The sequence below is a fragment of the Apteryx rowi genome, unplaced genomic scaffold (assembly GCF_003343035.1).
Source record: "Apteryx rowi isolate R43461 unplaced genomic scaffold, aptRow1 scaffold_349, whole genome shotgun sequence".
Lineage (NCBI taxonomy): Eukaryota > Metazoa > Chordata > Aves > Apterygiformes > Apterygidae > Apteryx > Apteryx rowi.
In genome coordinates, this window is record NW_020449963.1 from 792,006 (window position 1) to 811,227 (window position 19,222).

General features: G+C 39.0%; 1 protein-coding gene across 3 annotated transcripts in view; it reads right to left on the reverse strand.

The window, feature by feature from the left end:
• HDAC9 (histone deacetylase 9) overlaps positions 1-19,222 on the reverse strand; it is a 422,164-nt gene that overhangs the window by 287,565 nt on the left and 115,377 nt on the right. For all 3 annotated transcript variants that reach the window (XM_026072683.1, XM_026072684.1, XM_026072685.1), the window contains exon 2: positions 9-71. In XM_026072683.1, coding sequence (XP_025928468.1) covers positions 9-71 — 63 coding nt within the window. The remainder of the gene's footprint in view (positions 1-8; positions 72-19,222) is intronic.

The window sequence follows — 19,222 nt, forward strand, 5'->3', positions numbered from 1 at the left end:
GCTCTTACCTGAGCTGATCATACTGTGCATTCTTTGCTGAGCCAAGAGCTGCTCCCGTCCAGAAACCCCATCTGAGGAAAAACACGATTCACTCTCGTAAATTGTCTGCAGCATATTCCAACCGGCTGTACTTCAGCTACATGAGAGATTCATCACTGCACTTGTACAGGGGCGTCAGGCGCGACCCTCTGTAGTCCTACCTCCTCCAGCGAGGCTTGTAAGATAAAACACTTCAGTAATTAGCAATGTTTAAGCATCTGCACAAATAGCTATTAGGAAAGAGAAAAAAGCAAAATCCACTTTACACAGCCCCAGTCTGCCGCAAAAGAAGAGGAAGTACCCAGTGGACTCTGCACCCCTGAGTTTGAACAGTTGTGTTCTGGAAGCCAACAGCAGGTGGAAGAAGAAATGAAGAAATATCTTTGTGCTTCAGGCTTTCTTGGGGGGGGGGAGGGGAGGGGGGACATAGAGCCTCTTAAAAAAAACGAAACCAAATGAGCACCGTTTCCAGGGACGAGGAGCCCCTTAGGGTTCAGCCGCGCTGCCCCCGGCCCTGCGAGCGTTGCGGTCCCCGCGGCGCTGCCGGCTGGCTGGGGGCTCGGCGGCGCTGGCCGCGGCTCCTGACACCGCATTTGCATATGAATCAACACCACTGTGGCCCAGAGGCGGCAGAAATAGAACAATGGCTGGCCTGAGCCAAAAATAGGTCAAGCATGGCCGGGCGATTGGAGCCTGCATTAATGCATTTAAAAATACCACAGCAAACACAGCTGTCCAGTCTCTGTCTTTCAGACTGCGATCCTCCACCGCTCGCCCTCGAGCGCAGTTAACCCTTGCCCGCTCCGCCAGCCCGGCTCCGGCGCGGGCACGCGTGAGGTGGGCCGAGCGCCCGGCCACGGCCACGCCACCGAGGGAGGCTGCGAGGGCGCCGCTGAAGGCGAGGGACAGCCACACTCACGGCGTTTCACCACGCTCGGCTCTCCGGCCCCCAGCCCTCCCCTCCCCCGGGGAGGATTTTTGTGAAAAGCGAGCATAACGCGAAGGCCTCTGTATTGGTTCTAAAATAATACTGGAAGCTTTTGCTCATAATGTGGTTTCTGCCTCACCCACGCACAGCAATCCTGGTGTGCTATTTTTGTTGCCCGTTTCTCTGGCTACGCTGCAGTTGGCTTTAGCAGTAGAGTCTTGCTGCTGCCTTTTCAATACAGGACCTGCAGTCGGCTCAGAAGAGGCGATTTCTGAAACTGCTGGGGGGGCTGCCAGGGGAAGCTGAAGGTGGAGGGAAATGTTAATGGGGACCTGGCTTCATACTTTCATTTATGAGCAGCATTTCCATTTTTAGTGTGCTTGATACAATTCTTATAGTAAGTTACCAGTTGTGGCACAGCAAACGAGACATGCTTACATACTATCCACTGTTCTGTTGACTTATTAAAATTTGGACGGGGCTGAGCAGCTCACACTTATATTTAGAAGCAGCAGGCAATTTGCACTGCGTCTCTCTCAGTTTTATGAGGTGATGTGCTTTCAGAATCGTAGCATTTGCCTGCATGTCAGACTAAAGCACCGCACTCCTCTGGCTCTTGGCAAGGCTTCATGCATGCTATAGCAAGTTAATTTTTCATAACGCTATTTCAAAAGTTGCATATTCTGCTTGCTGATTAATAGACCTACACCTAGATATGGCAAGATTCATTTCACTGTTAGAAATGATACTTTACTTCTCTGGCCCTGCTGTGCTATACAGTGTTTGCCGCACAGGCGACCAAAGCCTCTCGCTTCCTAACTATATGAATACTGCATGGTGGCCAGGCACCTTCCAAAGTGTTGAGTACCTCTCCAGGTTCCTACTGTAGGGTAGTGGCAATGACAACAGGGAAGCAATTACTCACTAAAATAAAGAAGCCAATGCAGAGGTTGTCTCAGGGGTTTCTAGAAGATCCAGCAAATCTCTGGATTATCTCAAGCATTTCTTATTCTTGAAGATGCAAGAATACCGGACAATATTTGAGGCTCACTTCTGCCTTTTGGCCAAGAAATGAACTGTCTGCTGTTCTAATGTGAGAGATTGTGGTGAAGGGCTTTTTTTTTTAATTTCTCACAACTCTGATACCCAACAAAAGATTCACAATACCAAAGTTCTGTCATATTCCTATGACCTCTGGATAATCTATGGCATTTTGGAGGTCTGTGGCTCAAATCTCCTTCCTTCTTCCTAAATTGATTCTTCCTCCACATGCCACATCATCTAATCCTGCTGAGAGTTACAGTCTGTCCCTTTGGACAGATGGAGACTGCAGCAGCTGACAATGGGATTTTCCCAATAGGATCCCCAATTCAACACCCCCTCTCCCTGCCTTTTATCCCCCTCCCACCCTCACCAATTTACCACATATACACGGTGACTCTGCTTTCCTCTGCCGCTTTGTAAAGAGGAAGAACCCTGCCATACAAAAGGTAAAGGGGAAAGAGGCACTTCTGCTGTGGAAGAACTAAAGCTCTGCAGACAGTATAAACCCAGCTCCGGCTGGGGCAAGGCCAAAGGCAGGGGCAGCACAGAGGCAGGTAGGGCCTTACAGCGCAGGACTAGTATCACATGTATCACGGTAATATTTACAGCTGACAATTTTTGATATCGTGAACTTTTAAAGTAATACTCATAATATTCTCATGGCAAGTGCCATAGAGTTAGCTTAGGTTCAGACTAGTCAGTAATCAAGTTGGTTTGGTGTATGAACCATTACAGTTTGTTCCCCAAAGGACTGCTTCTATATCTCATTCACAAGGATCCTGGCACTGCCTCTGGGAGACCTGCTTAGACCACTGGGACCTGATGCCGGAGCTGTAACCATGTCAGGAAGAGAATAACTTACGTTGAAAGGAGTGAGAAAGTAAATGTTCTTTTATCTTTTGAAAACAAATATATCCTATCTTTTGTGGGAAATGTATAGCACCAGGGGAGAGGTTTGACAAAAGTACAAGGGGGACCACCAGTAGAAATAGAAAGCGTCTCTAACATAGAAATAAATTTTAAAGAAGTGGAATTCCTTACGCCTTTGAGGCAACCAGAATGTGACTCTGTTTAGTGATTCAGTGCCTCAAAATAATCAGTCTCGTATTACAGGGAAACATTGCAGGAATAAGTAAAAAGAGGCCATAACACAGAAAATTTTGGTGTGGGATCCTGGTATTAGGTATCCATATGCATTTTTATATTCTTATAAATGTAGCTGCATCTTTTTTAAGATAGTGAGCATTCACGGATCTGACCTCAGATAGCTCAGTGACTGAAAAAAAGCAAACTATTTTCAAGGGCAGAAATGTACATCCAGATACTTAGCTTTAAGCATTCTTAATTTTGGCATACGTATTTTAAAATGACAGACATATAATATATGCTATGTTAGCTAACTCACAGACTGTAATGACTACTGCATTGTGTTTTATATTTTAGATTATACATAAAAATTGTGTTAAAATATTTTACTTATTAAGTCAGTCACCCCAAAGGTAGGGCTTTTACAATCTGAATTCTTCCCACTCACTCCAATGTATAATGGGCCTACTTCAGAAGAGCGACATGCTTAACTCTTAAGCACTTGTGTAAATCCATCCCTTTTCAACATAATATTTAAGCACATGTTAAATTCTATTGATTTCAATAGAATTTAAACACATAGTTAAACACTTTGCTGAGTCAGCCCAGTCTGTAACTGTATGATCACATGATTTTATATAGCTTCTTTACAGTCCCATAGGGGAAGGATAAAGGGTTCATGCCTGAAGTAAATCGGTTTTTTATTTTTAAAGCTATGCATGTTATAAGGTGACATTTTCATACAGAAACATGAGATTTTTGTTCCAGTTTTTCTAACACATTTCCTAAACTTAGAGAACTTTAATGACACTAGAGCTAAGAGTAAACTGTTGAAATGATTTAACACTGCTGAGGTGACTCTAAATGCAATCAGCAGCTTTATGGAAAATGTAAGGCATTTTAGTAGCACTATGATATCATTACAGTGCGTTTCACAATGTGTTTCTCTCATTTTGCTTCTGAATTGCTAAACCAAATAAATATACGGAAATTAAACTGGGAAACAGCATTAATGCAACATTAAGACTACGAAATTAAGCACTCAAAAATTAAAAAGAGCTAAGATTTCTATTGCATTATTAACTCAGCAACATTATAATTAAGTAGTACTTTTCTGTTCCTCCTTTCCTTGTTAAGCACAAACAATATATTACTGTTTGGTTTTTAGCAAATCCCATTTATCACTCACATTATTCTGAAGCAGAAACTTCATTATTATTATTGTAGTTCCAACTTTTGCAGTTTCTTACTTGCAAATTAATTCTTAGACTCTTCTCCCTTATTGCTTCATTTTTGTAGATTTTTTGCATCATATAAAGTTAGTTATATACAAAACTAAATTAAAGAGTGTTATTTAGCCTCTAGCTCAAGTTAGGATATCCCAGGCTTACAGATGTCCCATACAACCTTCTTTCAGCTCCTTTCTTATTAGACAAGTATTCTGTGAAAAATCATCAAGTAATAACACTTATCAATATAAAATAATGCATAAACAAATGGGAGCTATATTAACTTTGCATGGGTAACAGTAAATCTGGCATTTTTCAGTACTGAAGTTTTGAGTTCTAATCTCTGCAACCTAAAGAGCTCCTAACTAATTTTTTGTACACTTAATTTCCAGGATTAAAAAAAAGAAAAAAAATTGCCATTGTACAGAACAGATGTTTCTGTAGCCACAGTTCATTAGATATTATTAGTACCATGTGAAACCCAAACATCCAGCATAAATTACTACATCTTATGCTAGAGGATTAACTGGGTTAATGAACAGCAGAAGACTATTACCCCAGAGAAGAAGATGGTTTGAGGGTAGAGAGAAATCAGCGGAGAAGTTCAAGCAGTTTGTTTTTTCTCCCTCCTAGAACTAAGGGACAGTATCCCTATTCCAAGACCCTGGAAAAGTAAAAATGGATCACTTAATCCATGTGCTCTGTTTGGAAAGATGGAGTGCAGGAATGTCCCTGATGATTAGTTTTCTATATAGCAACTCTTTGGTGTTCCCCATGCAGGAATACATGTTGCTTTTTCTTTGCCGTGTCATGAACCCACAGGATGGGCATTTTTCAAGTGAGGAGAGGAAAATTGTATTTTTAAATATGCTTAAGCTCAGTTCAAGCCTCAAAGAAATTTTCTGGGACAAAGAAAGACATATCTTTAGGGGATTTTGTGACAAACAATGGGAGAATAAAACTTCACAAAGTTTTGGGGATGAGGAATGCTACACTTGATAAATGTATGGGTCTCTACCATCTCTTCGTATAACAATACAGGGAGCCTATTATCTTTCTCATGTAAATTAGCTAAGGGGTTTTTGGATCTAGCTCTCTTGGCTGCTTATCACTTCTTTCTCCTCTTAGAATATGTCTTTCCATCCACACAGATAAGTCCACTAAAAAGTAAATCCTAGATTCAGGACAATACCTCAAAAACACATGCTTAATTATAGGCACAAGGCTAAAGTTAAGCATATGCTTAACTGATTCAAGGGTATTTTCTGAATTACAAACTTCAAATAATTAAAAAAAAAAAAGAGAAAAAAAGAAAGAATACTTAGGATAGGAAATATGTGCATAATTCAATTATTCCACTGACACAGTTATTTACCAGTTCACAGCTAAAATTTAAATCTTTTGCAGCAAAACTGAGGTAAATTGCATACAAACCATACAAGCCATATAAGCCATGTAGCCAAAAGCAAAATCAGATACCTACAAATAGATGCCTCAGTCCAGCAAAGCACTTTGGCCCTTGTATAATCATGCAAATAGAACCCGCCAAAGGAGATTTACTAGGTCTTCCACAGTTCTGTCCAGCTCTCTTGGACAGCAGCATGTGCATGTGTGCACTGAGTCTGACATGTCTAGCTGCACTAGACACACCTGAACTAACATACATAAACGAACCCTAGAGCACATAACTTATGACAGCTTGCAATACACGCAGCGTACTTTAGGCATTTCAAGCTTCTTGCATATATACCGAGCAGATAATCTGTACCTCCTCCACTCAGCAATTTGCACAGGATTTCCTGATGCCTGGTAGCCTCGCAGGTCACATCAACAGACCTGGACCCTGAGAATTCCTGGACAGTAGACTCAGGTCCCTGTGCTGGAGAATCAAGATGAACAGCATCCCCAGCTTACAATGTATCATGGGTTTAAGTGTTTTTTTGGATTTAAGCCAAGAAATGTAGGCCACGCTTGCCGTCTGGAGAACTGCACTGTGAAAACCAAGGACTATGCAAAGGATCACAGCAGAAGATAGCCAACTAAATATGAGCTCCTAGGATTATGCTGTGATCAAGATGGCTAATAAAATCCTTGGATGTATAAATAAGGTTATATTGAGTAACAGTGGTAAGGTGATATGCATATACCAAGGGAATATTCTTGGGATACTGTAACTTGTTCCTATGTACTTATTTGAAAAAGAATGATGAAAAACTGGGGATGGATAGACTTGCTACAACAATACAGAAAAGTTTGGAAAACCATTGGAAATTGGAAACTCAAAGGCCTGAGATATGTAGTTTATTGAAGAGGTTCTGAGGTGGCTTCGCACTGTCTGTATATACACAGGGCAAGATGTCCAGTAGTGTAGTAAAATGTTCTTTATTTTAAGAAACAAGGCTTTAAGAAAAATCCATCAAATAGAAAAATTCAAGCCAGAAGTGAGGCACACATTTTAAACATAAATTATAACCATTGCAGCAACTTATAAAAGAGTTTTAGGTCAATAGTGACCCTGTCTCTGGAAAGAAAACTCCAACACCTCTACAGGGCAAACTCAAGGTAGGTTTTGTTGTAGAACTTATACAAGCCAGACCTGGTGAGCATGGGGGGTATTTCCAAGATACTAAGAATTAGTAAGAATTATTTACTAAGTTATAGGAACACTAATAACTAAAAAGTATAATTTTTCACAGTCTCCTAAAAAGAGGAATTGCATTATTTTTATATTTTTAATCCAAAATATGTTTCTTTTCCTATGAGACTTGATAATTTTTACTAAAGTAGCACAAAGGATTTCATTGTAAACATCTAGAAAAAAATGGCTTTCTGAAAAAAGCAAAATGTTTGCTTTGCTTTGCTGTTCAAAGCTGCCCTTCTAAGTCAAATAGAGCTTAAAAGTATGTCTAAGGATCTTTCTAAATTCAGGCTTGGATTCACTGAGGGAGGAGGTGGCTTTTCGGATGTTACCCTCAACACTGCTTACAATAGCGTAGCGCTTTTCCATCTCATGCTACAACCACACTACACAACCACCTACGTAGATTGGGGCAACAGTTTCTTTGTGAAATTTTGAAGCAAGTCAGAGTGAGTTTCTGTTAAACATCAAACAATTTACACAGTTCGAGAATTGCAACTACAAACCACTGGAAGCTTAGCCAGGAAGAAACTGTTTTACATAAAGCACTAAAAAGGCCACTCTTCCACATGTGGGCCAAGGAGTCAGTATGAGATATCAGACTATGTTTCGGGCAGTGGGAGGAACATGCCAATTTCTTCTGCTAAGCTGTCTGCTCACATCTCCTTCACCTCTGAGCTCTCTCATGCTTTCTTTACCTGGGAGCATACAAACACAAGGAGAACCAGCATTACATGGGCAAACACACCTCTAAGAGCAGTAACAAATTGACTGCTACTGTGCTATCAAAAGGTCACATCTCATACCAGTCAATTATGAAACCACATGAAATCTTTCTGGTTAGCTGGACAGTTACAGAAGCTAAGCTTGGTTGTGGTTCTCTCCTGTTTTTCAAAACATTTCAATGAACCCGGATCCAGTTTTCATCTGACTTTCTTCCTCCTCTTGAATTCTGATAAAAGGCATCAGACAGATCTGCAGTGTATAGTTTACCAAAATGTGATCAGTTCACTGGCTTGGGAGTTGTCCTTTACTATGCCAGTGAATTTGAGTCAAAGCTAAAAGGATGAAACTGTGACTTCAGTGGGTAAACTGCAGTTATTTTGCCTGACTTCAGTGGAACGAGGATTTCTCCTGAGAAGCAATATGATCTTAATTTTCCTTGTTGAAACAACAAATTTAGAGACTGCAAAACAGAAAAATGAAAATACAATTGAAATCAAGCTTTCATAATCCTGAATGGAAAATTAGAGTACATTTTGACTAAATATAACTTCTTCCCCAAGCTAGGTAAACCCCTTGAAAATCTTAACCCGGCTACTCACCATATAATATATAATATGTAATATATTATGGTACTACCAAAATATATATGCCATTTTGTCACAAACTTGAGTTCCTTCTGATTTTTTTAAATAGATGTACCCAGTTGGTATTCCAAAAACCAGAATCAGTCCAAAGAGGGATTTTATCCATTATTCAAGTCCACGCAGCAAAATTATACAACTTACAATTTGCTAGGCAGGCTGTCCAATAGAAAAGGTGAAACAACTGGACAGGAAGTGGACACCAAGTGCCCATCAGCAGGCAGATGTGGGCAGCTGCAGCTCCCGCTTCCAGGCTTCCCTCCTCTGCCTCTCTGGCTCCAGGTTGGTAGCACGAGGCAAGCACTCAAGCTCCCCAGGACAAAGAGACAAGGCTGGACCCAAGCTGACTTAGTATTATTGGATGTCTCTGAAGCAATAATTCTTGAGTTATCCAGAGTTCCTCATTAACTGGAATATTGCAGCCCAACAATTTTTTGGATAATGGAAAGAGAACTGTTCACAATAAACTGCCAAATTGTTCTGAGCCTGAAACCACTCAAAGAAATAAAGTTCTGTGAACATGCAGAAATTAGACATCCCTATCCCAAACATGTTTGTTTCAAACATCAAAAGTAAATATGCAATTGCTAAAATAAAAGCACAGAAAAGAACTGATAGTTTGCATTGAGAGCTTAGGATATTTGGAATAGCACATGTTGAATCCACGTTCACACAACACTTCCATTCTAATCATCCCACTCTAATGGGATTCATTTATTTCTTGAAGAAGAAAGAATCTAGGAGATAAAAGCTCTTACATGCACTTCAATGCAAAGAATTTCTGTGGAAAGGCAGTCCAAAGATGAATGAATTAACTAATTAAGAAAACCCTGCAAATGCTGGAATCCCAGTGCCACAGCAGAGATGACAGACCATTTCACATGGGCTTAAGCTTCTGAGTGGTGAAAATGCAGAATCAAACTTGTGACCTGGGGCCTGTTCTAAAAATAACACAGCTTTATGAAAGCCATCTAAGCACCTTCTGATGACATTCTGTTGATGGTACTCAAGAGAAAAGGCTGGCAGGATAGTTGACAATGCCATAAAAAACAAAACTTTTCAGTCAACAGTCAGAGATTCTAAACTATCAGGAGTCAGGTCTCAGGTAAGTGACCAGTCACAGATGAGCTGGCCTGTATCTGCTGGAATTGCACTTCATTTCCAGCCTCTTCCCCCACTAGTTAAAGCAGTTGGTAGTGAAATAAACTCCAAAGAACATTTGCCTGCAGTTTAGAATATATTTTCCCATTTCATGTCTGAAATTAATGCAATTAAAGTGTTATCATTAGTCCACTTACACTATGAAAAATTGGGTACAATTTCAGCAGTCCACAAAACCCTGCTATAAACAGGGAAAGTGGCATTTTTGGCTAAATGTAACCAGTGACAAAAGCTAGACTGTTCAAGGCAGTAGGTATCACATATGGGCGATGTCCATGGAAAAAACTGCACCTAGCTTGCCTAGTACACTATCCTTAGCCTTAACAGTACTAACTCTTCTCCTTATATCTGCTAGAATTACAGGAAAAAAAAATGGAGGCAGCTCAGACAACTAAAAAGTGCATACATGCTTTGTAAGTGGTTTGCTCACTATGAGTGAGGAATGGTTTGCTCACTATGAGTAAGGAAGTTTTCGATGTCTCAGAAGATGAAGAAAAGTAACTAAGCTATGAGTCTGGTTTTGTGCAGTCTCACAGAGGGGTGCAACAAAATTGGACACCACCTTAACCAAAATAGTTGTACTGTAATAATAATACAGCTGAAAAAAAAACACATAAGTAAATTACTGGTATGATGAAACAGGCTTCAGTTTGGTCAAGCTTTTTTTTTTTTTTAACTGCCAGTATAAATGCTTCTAAAAATAGCACCCTTATGCTTTACAATACTAATTTGCTTACCATTCTAAACAAATGTCCTTCTCCATTCTCAGACCACAAATATGACAAATCTTACATTTAAAGAATATTTTATTTGAAGTAACACAGCAGAACCAGTTTTATCTAGCCAACTTCAAAGAAAATGCTACTTTAAGCTATCTTATCACATTTTTCTCTTTAGATCAGTATTTACAGGTGTACAAAATCTGTATCTCCCAGAGGCCATATGCATGTGGGGGGGGTGTATAAACAATGTAAACAGACAAACAATGCATCTTCAGCTATTGGTGTCACAAACAGTAGTTGAAATACTAAAGTGAACATACATTGACAAACCACATAAAAAATTAAGCTGGAAGGTACATAAGCCAGTTTCTTGCTTAAAATTTGTGATGATTAAGTATTTTATTGACTTGGGGCCTAAATCATTATGTTCACTTTTGTTCGCTTTGTGTCCTCTCAGACACAGCAGAAAGCCTCTAGCAATTCAGAGAGGCTGTATGCTATTCTGGGACTCATCAGAAAATGGATGAGTTGGGAAGTTGAACAACTGGCTATATTTGCAAAGGGAAACCTCCGAGGCTTACCTACCAAAAAGAATTTCAGACTAGAAATACACTTAGGATGGTTGCCAAAAGAAATATTTCATCAGTCAGTCTTTTACAGTACTGTGGCTTTCATCTAGATTTTTGTCAAACAAATTATTTAGCATTGAAGACACCAGCAGGCAACGGCCTTGGTAACCGCTTTCATTTCTCACACTCTTCTTGTGGCACTCAGCAGTTTGGTGGTACTTGGTCTCCTGAGCCAAGGATCGTAAGCGTGTTACAGGATGCTTGGGGTTTTTCTGTGTACTGTCTTGGAGGGAGGGGAGAAGGAAAGTACAGAAATGGTCAGTGGAGCCTTAGTAACTACACATCATCTATGCAGTGATCTGCAACAGCAGAGGGCAGGACTGAATGACCTTGGCACCTCCTTCAATCATTCTTCTTAAGCGTCATTGTGAAATACTGTGTTTCTAGGAAAGGCATGAATCAAAGGGCAGCCATTTCTGCCCAACACATATATGGAAAATTTAAAATAAACCAGCTCCTGCAGTCTCAGTGTCGCTGCACTGCTGATCAGTAGAAGAACGATGTCTGCCTTGATGGGACAGGGCAATACCACCTGAAGGAGTTCCCTACACACTCTCATTCCTCTCCTCTCCCTGCCCAGGATGGCAAGGTTTTACGTGTATTTATTCATTCACTCTAAAGGAAACCAGATCAGTTCTCCAATGCAGCTCCAAAAGCACAAGTGAGGAAAGCAAGGCCATTTTGTCATCACCAGTCTCTCTGTTTCGTGAAGCCATAACTGCAGTGACAGGAGTTCAAAGTCCTTCAGACATTGCTATCCTCCCCCAGAACTCTACTCACAAGTGACCTTACAGGGTTTCAGGAGGACTTGCATCTTGAAGAGATTGATACCTCACAGAAAATCTATACTGCCAAGCCAATATATAGCATTAACATAACTGACTACCCAAACTAACCAACATCCTTTAAAGATGTGCACAAAGTTAACAGTAGGCCTGTTTTGAACACTAAGGAAAGAAAAAGTCATAGAACTCCATAAACAAAGCATTTGAACACCCACAGATTTCTAACAATTTGTAGTTTTGACGGTACAGATCTAAATTACATTATTTTAATAAATAATTAAGGTCTCATTTGAAAATGAGAACATTATTCTTCAATTAGTTGCTAATGCAGTACAACTCTGCATTTTCCAGTAATGTAGAAAATGGAATATTGGGTTAAATAACTTCTACAAGACTCCTGCTTATGTCTTTACTTTTAGTAAAATTTCAGACTATTTCAGACTGATTTAAGACTTAGACTTAACTCCTCAGCCTAGCTAACACACACAGTTTCCTCCACATCTTCCAGTGTGCACATGCAAAACTCTCCTAGTCTGTAATTTTCCTGTCCTAGCAGAGACAGCAATCAGAGAGTGCCACCCATGCCGTGAGAGGACAAAGGGACGTTCCAGACTGCCCTGACGTCATAGGAAAGGCTGATAAACAATCCATACAATTTGACCACTTTGTTTGCTAAGCTTTACATTTATTTTTGTCTTCTGCACATGAGAAAAAGGCTAAACAGCAAGGCTTATATGCTATTCTGCTCAACACACAAGACTTGAAGCGGACTAGTGTTGCCCATCTTTACATTTAATAAAACCGTTCTCAAATTTTAATTTTGGATACAAGATAGGACAATATTCAGCCTGACATGAAAGAGGCTTGGATCCTTGTGCTCTTCATAAGTTCATTGTCATTATGTGATTTCACGTAGAATGGAACAAACCAGGCTGAACATATCTCATGCCGTTCATGATCATGCAGAGCCAATAACCTGTTTCTGACTAGCACAGATGATCCATTTCCATATTTGACAAGGTAACATTAGTCCCTTTACCTGAAGCAATGTAATGCTTCACTGGCAGAAGGTGAGGCCTGCAGCAGTCTTAGTTTGGTGGTGCCAGACAGGAAACTTGCCTTTCATTCACATACAGAAAGAAAACACCCATTCGATACATATATTCCACCAGTGGATTTTTTTGTGTATTTGATTTTTTTTTGCTCATAGGCTTCCATTTTTTTCTTGTGGCAACATTTCAAAGATCATGTGATGCTTTTTACACCCATATGTATTTATCACATGGTCCTTAAAAGTGCCTGTATATGGGGGATAGTTAACTACTGTTAAAAATTCAACATATAAAGAAAGGATGTTTCCTTGAGCTGAAACCTCTGATCACAGATTTCACAGTAATCAGAGACTACATACATTCTCTGTGTTCCAGATCCCAGTCTGTAAAATAGGAATAAGAGCAGCAGTATATTTCACATTAGTATTTAGAGGACAAGTGCTTGAAGGGTGCTCAACACTGTGGAAGTGGAGAACATATAAATTCTTTAGGCCAAACTATTTTTGCCAGAATACTTCTAAAGCACAGTATCAGTTAGGAACTGGTAAACTGCATTTTGCCCCAAGGAACTGGCAAGGCTCTGTTTCCTATGACTGTCAATGCTTTTTAAAAACCTATGTCGTTTCAGATAGCTATAACCGAAATAAAATTGCATGTGATTTCCCAAAACCACAAGAGTTACTGGCTTTTTTTAAAAGGTAGAAACAAGCACAAAGAGCCTATGTTTTCTTTCATTTTTCAAAAGCTTTTTGTTTTTACTTGTGTTCTCTTAACCTACCCTCCTCTTCAGAACATTTTAAGTAGTTTTGTAGGTAGAATATTGTAGCTTGCAAAAAATCATGGCCAAAGGAAAAGGTTCGTTATACCTCTCTCTAGGTTTACAGGTTTACAGCTTAGAGACATTTCCATTCAAAAAGAGGAACAAAACAGTTCAGCAACAGATGTTGTGGCAAGCAATGAATCTCAAATATGAAATGCCTGATGTTAAAATCATTTTCTTCTACTTCAGCTCAAAATGATTCTTTTTTTCTTTTTTTTCCCTCAAAAGCATGCAGGCCTCAGTCTTAGAATCTGCTGTACATTGAAGAATTAATGAGATCAATTGAAGGACTTTTTTCTCTATTCATTTGAAGCTGTGGTCATATACATCTGCTCCATTTACTTCATCTCCAGCATGGACCTGGCATGGTCAGTTAGTTTTCCTTCTATTTTTGGCATAAGGATATTTCAGCAATGATTGATTGTGATGAACTGCCTCTTCTCTACTAAACATTAATCTAGCTAGTCCTCTTTATAACCTTCCCATGATTCTGGAAACATCAATCCCAAATAGGGAAAAATATTTCCATAGGATTTTTCTTTTTAAACCAACCAGAAAAACAGTCTTTGTATAGTTGTGGGACCCATGTTTGTAAATGTAACCCTCTCCTTCTGACTTCACTACATCCACCAAACAGGATGGCGTTTTCCAAGAGAAAATTAGTAACTGATGACTATTTTTCCAACACTTTCCTTTCTTGCTATTATTATCTCTTCAGTTATTGCAGATGTACAACTGTCTTTCCTGCTCTCCTCCTTTAACTCCATCTTTCATTTACTATTGAAATGTTGACTAACTTCATGGTTCATTTCTTAAAATCTCAGGAAAATAAAAAGAAAGAAAAAGGGCTTTCTCTCTTATCTGTGAAGAAGTCTCCAGTACTTGGCTATTCTTCTTCCCACCACTAACTTAAAACTCTCCTTCTTAGGCTAGTGTAAAGAATTGAGCTGATATGCTCAGAAAACCACTGACATTACCAGGCACTGTCGTTCTTTTCTTCTGCCTCTGAATAGGGATGGAGATTGTGCATACATAGAAGATATTTCCATCCAGGCTGAAAAAATGATTTGAAAGAGGCCTCTTTGCTGTGATAATGAACATAAAATGTTCCCCCTCCACATCAGACAAATGAAGGGGTTATGGCTTTGTACTCTAATTGTACTTTCATTGCAGTTGCTACCACCACAGTGCTACTTTCCTCTTCTTCCAAAGTTTCTGAGACAGTCCACAGAGCCACCATTTGCATGCTTCTGCAGGATGAGCTCTTTCACTGACCTGCTACCGGCTAGGAAAGTACCCCGCAATCATTAGAAGTTATATTTATTCCAAACCCATTAATTCAGACCTCATTTCACAGAGTTTTAACTGCCATAATCTCTGCATGTTGAACTGAAAAAGCAAATGCAAAGTACTCCTCAAAGACCAGTTGACATCAAACATTTTTCAGGTTTCCCATTCTTTTCTTGCATAAATAAATGTCTCTCTCTTTTACTGTTTTCTCTCTCACATATTTGCGTTCTGTAATTTTTATACAGAGTTCTTCACAATCTCTCATCCTAGAAGTTTCTGATCACTAATTCTCTGTTTTAATCTTCCGTCTATATTTAGCACTTTATTTCACAACTTAGTTTCTTACTCTTTGATCCTTTAATACACGTCTTACCCTGCAATTTCTTTATTCTTCTCATTCACAGCCTGAACATTCTTCATCAAATACAATTCAAAATGTGTTCCTTACCACTTGTTTTCTTACTGTACTTGCATACTTTCATCTTTCCTCAGTCTACAGAAATGCTTCAGAACTGTTTCTCTCAACTGCTGAAATTTTTCCTTTCAGTTCCCAAATTCAAAGAACACTTTAATCACAGCCAATTTTGCCATGTCTCTCATTCCATTTCTTGGAGAGGATAATGGTGGTCATAGCATTCATAATTCATTTAATGTCATGTTTTACGTTTCCTTGTTGTTAACATTTTGTATATTCCCTCCTGAAAATGTTTAGTCCTTTACAGGCCAATGAAAGGGGAGAGATCTTTCCTGTTTTGCCACCTACTCAAATAACAGAGGCAACTCTTGACTTGAACATTTTTAGTTTCTAAATTGGTGTAATACCAATGGACAGACAACAGAAAACACCCAAAAAGCATCATTTTGCTATGATCATAAAGACTCAGCATTTTAAAGCTGACAAAAGAAAACTGACAACATACTGTGAGGCCTGTATACTTAATATTCATCACTTGTAATCACCTCTTCAGAGCCAGCTTTATCCTTTGTCATACGGAAAACAGAGAGGTATGAAGCCCTGGTTTTGGCCAACATGAAACAAAGGTAGGCTTTTTATTCCATGAGAGAAAACACTGTTTTCCCACAGCACAACATAAAGGGAGTTGCATGCTGAAAGAAATGGAGGAGGAGTGGGAAGGCAGTTGCAGAAGAGGGATAGTTACTATGGAACTTGGAAGCCTGCTAGAAAAACAAACAAAGAAAAACTGCAGTTTGGGAAAAACCACGTTGTCTATCAGCCTGACACTGACCAAGATACAAAGACTTAAAAGCAACGATCAGCTTTACCAAACAGGATGAGCTTGCAAAACATATAGTGAAGCTCTGTGAATATGTTTAGGATCTATTTTTAAAAAATACAGACGTCCAACTTTCCAGCATTTCTACAGCTTTCCTATGCCTAGCTTAAAACACACTCAAGACAAGCAAAAGAACATGGCTTATTTTAGCACTGTTCATGTAGCTAATTCAGCAAATCTTTTGGCTATCACCAGGATCGTGTCTGCAAATCTGCTACCACCTTTTCAGGGTTCCTCTCTTTCCCCTCAGTCTGCATCAAACTCTGCAGACCACATACATTTCAGGCATAAACTTCCTGATTTGACAATCCTATTTACTGGTGCATTAAGAACCTACCAAATCCTCACATTTTTATTTCAAATGTATGTTCTCATAATTGGGGGCTTTCCTCCTTCCTTAGTTTAAGAACAATGCATATGGATGGTGCCATATAAATAATAAGAGACATTATCTTGAAGACACTTATAGGCTTGCTTGGGCTTACACACACATAGGACTGAACAGATCTCCTCTTGGGCATAAAATTAGTCATCTAAGCATCTGCAAGACTGGCACCAGTACTCCTTTATTAGCTGAATATTGATAAATACCATCAAGCATTATGCCAAACAGTAAAAAGCTGGGCTTACTCAAATAAAAGATATACCAGTAGGAAGCAAATTTTAAAAACAGCTCATCTCAGTGACTCAGTCTGTTTTTATGATAAACCAAACTTTCTAGAAGTAACAACAACAAAAGTCTGTGAGGTCTATCATTCTACCAAGACATCCAACCCTGGTGTTTACAGGTGCCTTATACCAATTAAGCAAAAAATAGCAAAGAAATTACTAGGTTATATTAAAAGAAGAGCTTAAAATAAACATCATGAGCTAATGTTAGAGGTATGCAATGAACTAGGTTAGGTCACACCTACAGCATATTATTGCCTGCAGCTCTGACATCTCCTTTATGAGCTCTACAAATACGCTGCTAAAGCTGTTGAGAAGAGCATCAGCAGTAAACTTTGCATCAAGCCAGCAGTCTCTTTGCTCCCTCACTTCCCATATGTGGTAAATATTGATAAATACTATATCAACTTTCTACTCTGTCCTTATTTTAAGCAAATCTTAACACTTTAGTTGCAGAAGTTTATTTGGACCACTTGCTATTTCCTTATTTATGTGAGAGTGAGAACCTACTAGTCCAGCAAAATTCACCTCCTCAAGATTTTATCATCTTTGTTGCTCTTATATTGAATACATGGCTAAAGATATGACTGTTATTGTCCTAACCCCTTCCTCACAAACACAGTCACATCATATCACAAAAGATGGTGTCACATCTAAAATTAGAAACAAATCTCAGCTGTGATGATTTTAACACTGAGCCTAACCTTGAGAAATGCTGAGTGCCTTCCAAAAGGTACAGAGGTACAGGAAAATAGATTCAAAGCTTCTCAGCAGCTTACAGACTTTGATTGCTGGACAGTTTATCAAAAGACAACAGTTAAATGAAAAAAAATTGTGAAATAGAGATGGATTTAGAATAGCTACTGTGGAAAAGCAAAGTAGAATAACTAGTGATACCCATTCACATATAACACTTGGGGAATGTTTTTATACTTACATGCTCTTTAGTTTTTAAGGTTCAGTTTGAAACCTAAACTCATGGCTGACAAGACTGAACCTGCTTCAAATTATACCAAGCCCTTCAGGTTTGTGGGCCTCATCTGACCCACAGAAAAATAATGACATTGCATATTGAAGATGAGCCTTAAATGACCCTCCCTATTTACTTCAGTGTATCACCTGACATGTTCTATGAGATCAGAAGCTATTTCTAAACTACACCAGAGTGCAAAAGTGTGGAAAAAAACTGACATTAGAATATGAAAAGATAACAAAGCCAAAACTGTGAAGCTAACAAGACACTTCCTAGTCCCCATGACTTTGCCATTTATTGTATTTCTCTTCACATTCTTTTCTGTTGTATTTCTACTTCAGGCGCAAACTTTCCACACAGTTCAATAACTACACACCAATTTTCAAACTACTTAGTATGGTCAACATACCAGATTAAAAATTATTATGGCCATTTATAACAATGATGCCATGAATCAAAGAAGACTGGTATGTCATTCCAAATTTATTTCATTAACAGTATCCATTTTTATGCGAGTTAGCTTGTCTATAGCTATTTGGAATAAAATTTGATTTATTTCTGTTTAAGTTGGGAAACAAGGGGCAAAGATATATTGTGGCATGAGGCACGAAATTTGTTTTGAAAACATATCAGATCAGTGGAGCAATTATGGCATCCGTATATGATGTGCAGTATATGCTTTAACATCTCTTTTTTAAAAGCTTGTTTTGTTCAGATTACACTGTGTCAAAACCTTTCAAATTTACTTATTGCTGATTTTCTGACAAGATACTGAACATTAGGTGTCTGAAGCTCAGAATGTCTGACTTCCTAGAGGGACTGTGAAAGCTGCAAATGTAGATCACACTTTATAATAATGTAAAATACATGGCTGAATTTTTTCTCCTGGTGGAGCCAATGGAAGTTTCTGTCATTGGCCCAAGTAGCTGGATTCCACCCCTGCATCCTGCCCAAAAGAGCATGTAGAAAATACAGCCATGTGAAACATATATGCTTACCTCACAGCATAAGGTATAGTGAAAAGATTGGTAGGCCTTTTCTTTACTATAATTTACTTTAGTGCAGAAGGATAACTATTATAAAATTGAACAGAAGCAAGTGCCTGAAAACCTGCACAAAGACCGTACAGACTAAGTGGGAGACCTTGAAAAATCAACAAACCTACTTATCAGAGAATATATTTCATACATATACATACGTATATACATGTCTTTATATAAAACATACTACATATTCCCTAATAATCCTGATCACCAAATATGGCAATATTTGGGCTCTCACTCAAACTATTAAGTTTCTGGTGCCCTGGTCAGGAAGCTATCTGTGCTTACAGTGTTATTGTTACAGAAAAAGAACCTGCAGAAGAGAAGCTTCAGCTGCTACATTTCTATTCCAACCAGCACCAGAGTAAGACTAGAGTCCCATCACTTTCATCACTGCTGCCTATACTTCTGGTCAGTCCTGAAGTTCACACCATCATTTCTGCCTACAGCTG